This window comes from Prunus dulcis, chromosome 2 (genome assembly GCF_902201215.1).
Source record: "Prunus dulcis chromosome 2, ALMONDv2, whole genome shotgun sequence".
NCBI classification, from domain to species: Eukaryota; Viridiplantae; Streptophyta; class Magnoliopsida; order Rosales; family Rosaceae; genus Prunus; species Prunus dulcis.
In genome coordinates, this window is record NC_047651.1 from 15,109,448 (window position 1) to 15,121,830 (window position 12,383).

Here is a 12,383-nt window from a genome sequence, read left to right on the forward strand (position 1 = left end):
AAAAAAACAAAACCCACTTGTATCCGAAATCATTTGACCACCAAATTAAATGGTTGTCATTCTAGTGTTTTCTTAAATGGTTTGTCTATTTCGTTGGTCAAAATTAGAAGTCTTAATGGCTTCCAATTTATCTATTGTATTTCGAATAATCTCTGAATGAAGACGTAAAAAATAAAATCACTTGAATCATTAAAATACAATGCGAAGTTCACCTTAGAGCACTTCCACCCTTCCCCTTTTGTCATGGCAAAAAGGAGCATAGGTGCCAAAAACAACCTCCACAAAGGAAAAGTTGCCATGGCAAGAAGTAGGCCCACGAAACTGGGCAAGCTCAAAGGTAAGACTTGCCTAGGCAAAACCACTAATTTAAATACCAAAAAAATTACCAAAAAATCAGAATTTTTTTTCCTATAAATACCTAGCCATGTTCTTCACTTCCCATACTAAAATCCATACCAATTCCTCTCCTCATATCTCATGTAAATAGTGGTTACTCTTGAATTGCCATGGCAATGGATGGGAATGCATCAAAAAATTGTTAAGGCAGTCACTATTCAAATAAATAGTATTTGTCCTTACTTACTCTTACCCTTTATCATGGCACAATAGAGTGGAGGTCCTCTTACAAGAGTACAAGACCATCCTTCAAGTAACTAAAGTTGTATACCCGTGAATGTGTTTCACAACCGACCCAATCGCGGGGCTCACTGGATTTGGTTCAGGTCGGCTAGGGTACGGCCCAGATTTTGTGTACCACTTGTCGTGCAAGAATTCCCAACAACGAATCTATCCAGATGAAAAAGCGCAAACAATACAGATAAATACAGATAAATTGGTAGCAGAACTCATCTGTGTAAATCAAATTCACACTTCAGCAAAAACAGAAAAGAAAATTGTAAAATTGGGGACTTTTATCCCATCTTTGTGCCCTTGATAGTGTTTTTCCTTTTTCTTTTTAATCGAGCTCTTATTAGGATACTTTGCCGCTAAAGCTAAGCCAAAAAGATTCATCCACTTTGCTGTTGTGTTGTAAATCACAGCAACTTACCCAAGTACAATTTTGAAAAAGGAGATGGGAAATCATAGACAAGATTTGCTGAATCCCAAGCCACATAATATATGTATGTATATACGATTATAAGTGAATGAGTGATGATCCAAAGCCATGGGAGACAAAAATTGCAGGCACGCCTATTAGTGCGTAATCATAGAATTGTGATCTCCACTATTTTATATTGCTTTGCTGATCATCTCCTTCCTCCCCATATCCCTCATATCCCCTTTTGCTCTTGCCTACGATTGCATCATCTCTAGAGTCTTCTCTTTATTTTATTGGGTGAGGAAGTGGCTTTTGAGGTGGGACTTTAAACAAGATTATCTCAGGCTCCACATTCAACAAGTCTCATCAGTCTGTTCATGGTAAATAGCAGATGCATTATATCAAAGACTTATGAATAAATCAAAGAGGAGGAAGGAGAGGGAAAATGATCTAATTAACACCATGAGTAAAATCCTAGACAATGTGTAGAGAATGCCGGTCTCGAACAAGCTACATGATTTTCAACCAACACCATGAGCAAAATGAAGTGAGAGATATTTAGTGACATTCCATTCTTTCCTTTTGCTACTTTTTCAGATTGGAGGGACAGTTTGTCCTCTGTAAATTGTAATTTATACCATTTTTTACAGGATTAATAAAATATCCTATGATTGTGTTTCTCATCAATCAAATAAATGAGAAATAAATGTGTTTGTATGAAGTTAAAAGTACCCTTAATGAGGGAAAGGTGACCTAGTTGGATTTGACGATGTGCAACCATGAAAATGATTGCAGGACTATTTGGTTCAATGGGTATCAAGGGATTTGATATTACTCAACCGAACAACATTTCGAGAACTAGAGTTGAATGACAGAATAAATTCATGTAGCAACCTCAAGTAGTATGGGATAAATGTAAAACAAATAGCGGTGGAAAGGTCTGGAATTCATCATTTTGACTTCTTGAAACAATTGTTTTCTTCAAAGTTCCAAATCTGTTGTGGTAATCGTGTCATTTCCAATCTTACTAGATAGTACGTAACTTTGGCTCTTCAGAAATTATGATCCCATAATTTTACAAAATATAGGCATGAGATAGGAAAATTCACAGAAAATGGAATGGTTAAGCCTATATCCAGACTTATAAAATGGGGGAATTGACAGGATTGTGGATTGATGAAATATCATATGCAAATTTAACGGAAGGTACAGCATCATCTAGTTTTCTTAGGGATAACAAACCAAAGTTATGCAAACAGATCAGATCTGGAAAATTATGAGAAAGTAGTAACATTCAGATAAAGAACAACACTATTAGGGTTTAATCAAATAAATGGCTTTTGAATAAGTGAACTCACATTATGTCGCACCAATAGCAACAATGAAGTCAGTAGCAAACATTTTCTTCTTCATTCTTTCCAAGCATAGGGAGCGCGGTCCACGACCAAATAGTCTCCTCTGATATCCTTCACAACTCGAATCTCATCATCAAGGTACACAGTGTCAAACCTAAAATGTAACAGGTTAGACAAATGAGAAGGACATTAGTAGTGAAGCCTCAAAACTGTACATGTCAAGCTGTATTCCTGTTGTTCCGGTAGATAATATTTCCTATCACAGGTGTTGCGTTCCTGTCTTTCAAGGGTAAATAGAAGTTAGAGAACTAAGGCAGACTGCAAAGTTTTCTCATTTCTAGTTTTGAAAGATAGACAACTAAAAAGTTGAATCAGCAGTTTTCTTGCAGGAGAAAGAGAAATGATGAATATTCTGGAAGAAACCAGGTGCACAAGACAATCAACAAGATATCACCGATTAGGGGAAGATATATTACTGCCTTGTGAGAGAAAATCAAGCCTGAACAATTATGAATAAAGTTATTTCCCTACAATCTATGGTCTTGAAAAAAAAAACCCAAAGTTTAGCAACTCTCTGCCGGACAATAAGCTGAATTCCAAAATTAGTCATGCTACTTAAACCAACGACCTAAAGAAATTATTGATAATCCTTAACAAATAGTATTTAAAATTGCTTCTACAAGCCAACATTTGATTCTGATATCAAGGAATAGGCCTGAAACAAATAGGGCAGGGCTCAAGTTAGTTTATATTCATCTGATATTTGAGGCTGGTTTCAAGCACATGGCACGCTCAGATAATAAGCAAGCTCACTTCCTACATAATAAGCTAGATGGACAAGCATGCTCCTTTAGTAGTTAAATCCCAAATTACAGAGTAAGCCTCTCTTTTCAAAACAGTTCTATGCTGCACCTCAAAATAATTAAAAATAGAGAAAATTAAAGAGGGCTCATTCCAAGCAAACCAAGAAACTTGTGGGAATTCAGTTCAGACATTGTCACAAAATTTAAAGGAAGTGCAGCTTTCATAAATAGAAATTTCACCGGGAGGTGAGCAGTGATGAGAATAACCTATTGTTAGCAGGAAGAATCCTAAAGATTTCCAATCATTGGCACTTGCAACTAAGTGATTATGTTCCCCCTTTATTGAGGAGTTCTTGGGTTTAAATCATGGAAAGTGAGGGATAGAAAGGCAGAAAGTTATACCACCTCTATAGACTATGGCCTGTCATTGCTATTTCCCATTTGTTTCAAAAGGGTAGAAAAATACCAGAATGCACTTATAAGTCCACTCTCATATAATTTAACAGAACAAAGCAAGGAAACAAGCTAATAGCTTACATAAACAGAGACATTGAAGATGAAATTATAAAGGAATTGATAAACAGAGGCAAATTATCTCTGTAAGTCAATTTTAACATTTCTAACTACACAAACAAAACCAGCAATCACTTGGGTATTTGTTAATATCACAAAATAAAGCAAAAGAACTCACCAACCCTGCCCAAACGGTGGCAATGGAATCTCCCAATCCTTCCCTCGTAGAACCGCACTTGTAAATCTAGCACAACCCAACGTCACTAATTACAAAGCAACACACCAAAACATAAAAATTAATACAGAGAAAAAGAAAAATTCCCAAAGTTTCAATTTTTTTAATTATTTTTTGGTTCATACTAGTACGAAATACCAGTGCATACTTAAAATTGACTCTCTGCTTTGAAGCGACGGCGATATCAGAGCGGACGAAGAAGACCCCATCTGGAGGAAAAGTGATGACATTGTTGAGAACCCTTTGCTCAACATCGATGACCTGCAAAACGTCGCCGGTTAGCGTGCCGAACAAGGAAGCGTTCTGGATGATGAAGAGCTGCTCCTTCTCTGTCGTCCAGAGCAGCCGCCAAGTGGCCGACAGCGACCCGCCGGTGGTGATACTATCTTTTCCCAGAGCAGCCAAGTCGTCGATGGCGCTGACGATTGAGGTGAGCTTTAAGGGGTTGTTCTGGGTCTTGAGGCCTCGGTCCTGATCGGAGATGAGGCTGAGGAGGTGCTGCTTGGCGAGCTGTGATTGGGCTGTCGTGGAGGAGCAGGTGATCTTAGCGGGGCGGGGGGAGTGGGGTTTGAAGGGGATGGTGCCGAACGGGAGACACGTGGCCATTTGAATTTGGGGTTTTTGTGAGAGAGGGAATGGTGTTGAAGTTTTGAGCTTTCGAGTTCCTGGCTGGTACTGGTAGTTGAGTTTTTGTCAACTGGATAATTGGCGGTTGAAACTTGAAAGGTTGGAAATAATTAGGAATTCTTATTTAAAAAATGACGAATTTTTTACAAGGGCTTCAAAACTCTAAGGAAAGCTAAAATCTTTTCAATTTTGTATGGTCCGGCCCAGATAGATCGCTAAATTTTCCATGGTCCGGTCTGAATGGAGTTGATGGATTAATACTGATCAGGCCAGCCCAGAAATGGTTTTTTTGTTTTGTTGATACAATCAATCTAATCTACAGGAGGATTCAAATTTGGGAGGAAGTAGGCCGGATCACTGTCCTAACTAACTGGCCTAATTCATATATACAATCAGTAAATGAGTTTAGGAATCGTGATGTAGTAATGAGAATTCTTCAACTCGATCCCTTAACAAAACTCAAAACACCCTCTTGGACTACAAGAGAATAAGCATTGTTTCTTACAAATAGAGGTTTTGATTCAAAGAGAAAGACACGCAACAAAAATCAGTCTGACTTTACAAATTTGTACAGTAATTTTCAGCATAAGAGTTAGTAATCTACTCTAGGAGTAGTAATACTAGAAGCACCAAGTTTTTTTCCGCATGGTTTATCCATCAAATGATCTGTTAGATATTTGAATATAAATGACAGAATTACAAATTAGTGGACTAACAAAAACTTGGTGAATAAATTTGGTGTGTGTAGCATTACTCTTTATTAAGCGACAAATTCCTTACAAGTTGCATACTTTCATTTTTAGTAAATATAGAAAAAGAATAGTTGCATATCTAATGGTATTTTTTTCTATAGAAGATCTAATGGTCTTTATTAAACTAGTATTTTTGTTGTTGAGAAATTGTGGGATTGTATTCATAATTTAGTCAAATAAGCCATTAACCACAAAGGGCCATTAAAATTACAGAGAAATCCAAACTCAACATTAAGAGAACCTGTTGTGCATCCACTAATAATCATGCAACTCTGGCATAGGCATTAGGGATGGCAACGGGCCGGGTAGGGGCCGGATATGACAATACCATCCCCGTCCCCGCTCTCCATCCCCGCCCCCATCCCCGAACCAATCCCTGTTTAATAGGTTTCGGGGAATCCCCGTCCCCGTTCCCGTCTGGGGACTATCCCCCCTACCCACCCCTAATCCCCGATTTTTTTTTGCACAAAAAATATTTATCATATATTTTAACATTAAGTTTCATATTAAATTATCATTCAACACATCCAAATTAACTATAAAGTTCAACTCAACTATTCAAAATCACATCAATATGAAATTCTAAAAAATATTAGGAAGAATTAGGAGAGAGAGGTTAACTTAGGGTTAAACATAAATATTATAATTATATATTTATTTATTTAAATATAAACATATATATTTTCGGGTCGGATTCGGGGATGGGGACGCCAATATCATCCCCTCCCCATACCCGTCGGGGATTTTTTAAGTTTGGAGATCCCAATACCCGATAACCATTTGGCCCCGAAATCTCCCCCCATTAGGGTCGGGGACCCGACGGGGACCCGGCCCCGCCGGAATTTTTGCCATTCCTAATAGGCATCCCAATTAAGATTGTAAACTCATAACAATCGAAAAGAGATAAAGCTTGGAAAAACCAAGTCATAACGATACAAATAAAAACTCTCACAAAAGAGAAGTGAAAAACTCTTACAAAAGAGAAAACCCAAGAGAGTTTGTGCGACTTATCCCAAAAATAAGGAAACTAAACCAGTCGGATTGCAACCTCGTTTTTACAAAAGCAACTCATTGTCCGCAAGCACTAAAAGATAACAAATTTGTACCAATCAACTTTCCTCTTCGACAAATAGAGTACATACACTGAAAATGATAGATCCTCATAAATCTATTATAGAATTATGTCATAAACGAGTCAACGAAATAGAGAAGAAGATGAAGCTGGAAGGGGGAGCAAAGAGGATGTGAAGGGGAGGATGATGAGAGAAAAGTAAAAAAAGAAGAAGATGGGACCAAACTCATGGTAGTCACCACTCCCTTTTTGGGGTGGGGCTAGGAGTTCTCTCTCTTAAACTAGTTAAGAGTTTACTTTTCTCATAACAAATATTATCCTTAGCATAGCAGATAGAGACGGAAGAACTCACCCTAAACTCTGAAATCCATGTGATCACACAGAGGATCATGATTGTGAATTGGTGATCTTTCTTTGTATTATAATACAATATAAACTCCAAGGCATGTGAGTTCTACAAAGCCATACGTTCCAATGCCTCGCTAGTTATTGTACGGACTCACCAAGTCACGTGGCGTCCCCCATTTCATGACCCTTTTTTTCATTTATCAGCCATTTCACGACTATTAGAAGAATTAATATGATTTTTTTATTGTCTAATCAAACATATTCAGATAATCTATTTAAGAGCTTCTTCTTTGTTATGAGGTTTTGGGCAAGATTACCTCCTTCATAACTTCATTTAGTTATCTTTTTAACAAAAACTTTTAGCAATTGATGCCAAGCCAACACAATATCAGAGTTTTTTGTTTTATTTTTTAATAAACGATAGTCGAAAGTATAATCGAACTTAAATACAAATAAGTAAACACATTATGTTGATCAAGTGACACAATACAAGTCTATAACATCGCAAAGTTAAGAGGAAATTATGCTTATTATTCTTTAAATTGTTCTTCTATGCCGTACATTCGGATGTTGTTATAATGCGGACGTCAGATATTTTCTACTATCTGTTTCTCTTTTCTCTCCTTTTATAATGACGTCCACACAATAATAATGTCTAGACATCCGAATGAAAAAACAACTGATATAAAGATTTATATATACACACACACACAAAAATGTTGGAGTTTGGGGATTCTTCTTATAACTGAAATTTTTTGAACCCTTTTAAGCCCATTGCAGAAACTATAACTTCAAAAAATATACATATATTGAAGTCTTAGAGCATCCACAGGGGGTGTATTAAATATACACCTGTTGTGATCGGAATCACTCGTAATGGGGGGTGTAAATGAATGTATAATTACATCACCACCATGATATGTAAATTTAGAAGCAATTGTACATCTTTTTTTATATTTCTTGCAGGTGGGACCCAACTGAGAAAAGTAGAGAAAAAATAGAAAAAAATATTTATATTTTTAGATTTACATCGTTTATCATTAGAGCAAAAATTATATTTACACCCCCTAAAAATATTAAAAAATATATTAAAAAATGACTTTACACCCCCCAAAAATACACCCCCGGATGCCATTACAAACAATGGAAACGAAACACAGAAGAAGAACAAAGTCCAAAGTTTGCATGCAGAAGGGCCGTCTGACCAGAGAAGTGTCTCCTATCAAGGACGCAGAACACGTGCCCAAAGCCGATATCTCACTTATTATTAAGTGATGCGAGCCTGGCCCACAGCCCATATCCACCGACATAGCCCAAATTAATATACCCTTTTTTTTTCGTAACTTGATTATTATTATTATTATTTTTATTTTCTAAATTAATTAATTTCATTTGAAAATTGAGAGAATCAGAATCACTTGTCCAGAGAATATATACGGGGGATTGGCAGAAATATATGATGATGGATCATTTGACGCCATTAATTAAATAATTAATTGAATTGTTTTTTAATTAATCAGGATTAATGAGCACATGAGCATGCACATGCATGCAGTGTGGTGGGTTACTTTGAGAAAAGAAAATGCGTTAAATATCGGGATCACCATTTTTGCTGTCATATATGTCACGTGATTCGAGGCATCTCTCTCGCTAAGACCAAAAGTCCCAAAAGCTTGCTATATCTTAATTTAATTTCCTACCAATATTATAGAGCATGGTTGATGATATTATCAAGGGAATTCATATGGAAAGGTAAAGAGGGAGCACAAAGAAAGGATGATGATTTGCGTGGAAATTTATCTGTGATTCACTATTGGAGATAAAAGAAGATTACGCGAAAGAAAAAAGAAAAAGAGTAAAGAAATACGCTCTAAATTTAATGTCTGTTTAGAGAAAAAGAAAACGAATATCAAACATTGATACAATATATGTGAAAAAAATTTCAAAATTGATCAACGATCAAAAATCACCCACAAACGTGCGGTGTCGAAATCCTTCTCTTATACTAGATGCCACTCTTAAAATTAATTAAGGTAATGCAACATTTCGCATGAAGATGAGGGTGACGCGTAGGAAAATCCAGGGTGGATATTCAAAAGCCTTTCCTCTCGAAAGTAATGTGATGTATCAAGAGAATCACGTCAGATTAGGAATCAATCAAAACAAAAGGAAAGGAAAAAGGGGGACGTACTTTCCTCATAACAAGTGGCGCACCGTACGGCTTGGTAGTCTTTCTTGTGCAAAATCTTTGGTTTTTCCCATGCAACCCCCAATATCAAAATGGTGGGCCTCCACCACCGCCACCTTCTGCTTCCAACACGTGGTTGCTGATGAAGCCTATCCTTTTTATTAAATCCCACATATTTATATAGGGAAGTGTTCATTGTCTCCCGCATTTGGAGATCCATCAATTGTAGATGTTCTCTTAAGAAAAATATGCAAGTAATAATCGCGTTTTTTGGGGGACTTCCATTAACTAATGCAAGAGATCCTTTTTTTCTTGATTAAATAAATTAAAATATATAATGAGTGAGTGGTTCTATTATTAATAGTATCGAGATTTTTTGTGATAAAATTTTACATTTATTAGACTATATAGGTGGTTTAGTTGATGATAATATTGGTGTTGCTAGTAGTGGACCGCTGACATGTTTTTCTTTGAAATTTAACAAAGGTCACATACACATGTGGGCGACTGTTCCAAACATTCGTTTATGTAAATATTAATAAACTTTGAAAACAAATTATTTTGTAGAAGTGATGTTCACTTCTTTATTGTTTAGATCATTAATCAAGTAGATTATGATTTGAATTATAACAATTTAGTTATTTAGTAAGAATTCAGTTGTTAAGAGTATTTATCCATACATATTAGGTCTTAGGTTCGACTTCCTTCTTCCCAATATCATATTACAGTATAATAACATAACATGTTAGATTCTCTCTAGAATAATATTTACATGGATTGTAAATTGAGCTTAGACCCACAAAATTCATTTTTAATCACCTACAACCATTTCTTTTATTTTTCTATTTAAATTACCCATTTTTTTTCAAATAAAAACTAATGACTAGGATTCAAGTAAGCAAGTTACCTAATCTAGCTTAAAATCTGATTTATTCTATTTTTCAGATTCCAAAACTATCCATATTTACAAGTTAACGTGTTATGTGAGAGTGTAATTAATGACACACGTTGGATTTGAAAAGATATTCAAATTGTTGTAATGGACGTAGGAATTAATTTAGAAACTTGTTTGAAATTAAATATTAAATTCAACATTAACGTATTAGTAATCGGAAATATTTTTGCTAACCACTTTAACCTAATGTGTACCATCACCACAATTCTCAACACTTGACACATGTTCCTTGACATAACCATAGTTAACTTTTTACTTTTGTATTCATGCAATTATAGTTATGTTAATAGACACGTGTCAAATGTTGAAAAGAGTGATGAGGGCACACCTTGGGTTAAATTGATGAGCAAAAATGCTCTCATTAGTAATCTACATGTGATTAACGTTTTGGTTTATTTATTAATTTTGTTGTTATTGTTTTCCTTTTATGAATTATATTACTAGTAATCTATTTTATTATAGTTTTATGAATAATAGTGTACATTATAATTATGTTGAAAAATATTTTTGATAATCTATTTATTGTTTATTTTATGAAAAATACATTTTTTTTTTAAATGAACCTATTTTTTCTCTAAATAATGTACCTATTTTTTCCTCTAAATAATGTACCATTTTTTATCTAAATAAAGTACCATTTGTTTAAATGAACCCATTTTCTCTCTCCAAATAATGTACCTATTTTTTTCTCTAATAATGTACCTAGTAAAACAATGTACGTATTTTTATAAATGAACCTGTTTTTCCTCTCCAAATAATGTACCGATACACATTTATAGGTATATTGTAAAATAATTTACCAATGGGTAAATACTGTACCTATATTTTCCATAAATTATTGTGTACCTATTTTAAATTTTTAAAAAATGTACAGAAATTTCAATTACAAAATAATTGACTTAGTTTTTTAAATACTTTTTTGGGTAACTAATATACCTATATTGTATTTAAATAATATATTTATATTTATGGCAGTTAATAAAATGCTTGAAATAAATTATAAATAAAACATGAAATTTGGTGGCAACAATGTAAAAACATAGGAATACTACGACATCTTATATCATACTAGTCATTTAAATTTAAAATTAAGTTTTATAAATAGATTTATAGAGTAATGCCTATATATTTAAGAAATAGAAAATGTAGAGATCTATATTAGACAAGCCCATATTTTTAAAATGAAAGATAGTATAAAATAAGAAGAAACGATATTGACAGCTGGGAATAGCTGTCGGTGGTGGCCATGCATGTCCATATCCATGGTCAAGTAATACTAGAAGTGAAGAGAGGTAGTGGGGTGGCGTCAGATAGGGATAATTAAAATATTTATAAATAAAAAATCTAATTTTCTTCACGTCTTCTCTTCTCTTCCTTCCAGTCCTCCTTTCGCATTATAAAGGCCACCCAACCCCGGGGGTGTCCATTTCTCATTTATGTCCTCTGTCCCGACCCTCACCTACATAAGGGCGGAGCTACAGCCAGGTCTATCATGGTCCTGCCCCTCCACTTAATTATTAATCTCTTATAATATATTATAAAATATATAATATAGCAATACAATTATTGCAATTAGATTAATGATGGCCCTCTCATTGAAGATGAAAAACTTAATAAAAGTGATTTTGAAATTTTGGCCCTTCTATACTAAGAATCCTAGCTTCCTCATATATATATATATATCTCTTAACCTTGTAGGCTTCTACACTACACCTATTCAATTTTCAAAACACATCTTTTTATTATTATTATATATATAAAAAGAAAAGACGTTCAAAATTATTATGCAGTTATTAATTTTAGCATCTCAGGGGTCAGGTTCATCAGAAAATGCATCTTAAATTAGTATTTCTTGGCCTCCAATCCTCTATCTTAAAATAGTACATTGAAAAAGAAAAAGCACTTGAGGACAAATTTCATCTTGTATAATAAGTAATCGCATAACCTGTCTATTTTAAAAAGCAATTGCACGTGAGGAACTATATATTTCAAATCTCTAAATTTCAAGTTCATTAGTTTTCCAACTTACGTGCATATAAATGTTAGAATTTGATTTATGTTTATGCATATAATGTGCAAAATTTATTGAGATTACTTTTTTTTTTTACATACGTATCAAATATTTTTCTCACAACTTTAACCAAATGTGTATTTTCACAACAACCCTTCTTAATACTTGACACGCATTCATAGGTATAACCATAATTAATTTTTAACTTTATATTTATGGAATTATGGTTATACATATGAACACGTGAATGGTGGTGATGATATATCTTAAGTTAAAATAGTAAGTAAAAATACGCTCTCTGTAAACTGAGAGATTATATCCAATAATTCACTTAAAATTTTCTTTTGTTGTGCTTACCAATTATTTACTTATTTTTTTGGCACTACCAATATTGATCATTGATAGTTTGCATCAATTTAGGGACTGGAATAAGCTTCGAACCAAGTGTCCAGTTTGACTTGAGGGAAATTCCCATGTATCTTCAG

At 34.4% G+C, this 12,383-nt stretch overlaps 1 protein-coding gene across 2 annotated transcripts; it reads right to left on the bottom strand.

Annotated features, from left to right (window-relative positions):
• Nucleotides 1-664: 664 nt before the first annotated feature.
• Nucleotides 665-4,612, bottom strand: LOC117619242 (probable plastid-lipid-associated protein 11, chloroplastic). Of its 2 annotated transcripts, none has more exons than XM_034349155.1 (4): nt 4,094-4,612; nt 3,889-3,954; nt 2,398-2,548; nt 665-786 (listed from the first exon to the last, which is right to left on the bottom strand). In XM_034349155.1, the coding sequence occupies exons 1-3, from the start codon at nt 4,549-4,551 to the stop codon at nt 2,449-2,451; spliced, it is 624 nt and encodes a 207-aa protein (XP_034205046.1). In that variant the 5' UTR covers nt 4,552-4,612; the 3' UTR covers nt 665-786; nt 2,398-2,448. The 2 variants fall into 2 exon arrangements, with proteins under 2 accessions (XP_034205046.1, XP_034205045.1); XM_034349154.1 differs by lacking the exon at nt 665-786 and adding an exon at nt 852-1,410.
• Nucleotides 4,613-12,383: the final 7,771 nt, after the last annotated feature.

What these genes read in the sequence shown, in the direction of transcription:
- LOC117619242 (XM_034349155.1), bottom strand. Translation starts at nt 4,551, where the DNA reads ATGGCCACGTGTCTCCCGTTCGGCACCATCCCCTTCAAACCCCACTCC. An exon ending in AAGCAGAGAGTCAATTTTAA is followed by an intron (nt 3,955 to 4,093) that starts GTATGCACTGGT and finishes GGGTTGTGCTAG; the next exon opens with ATTTACAAGTGCGGTTCTAC. An exon ending in CCACCGTTTGGGCAGGGTTG is followed by an intron (nt 2,549 to 3,888) that starts GTGAGTTCTTTT and finishes GTTACATTTTAG; the next exon opens with GTTTGACACTGTGTACCTTG.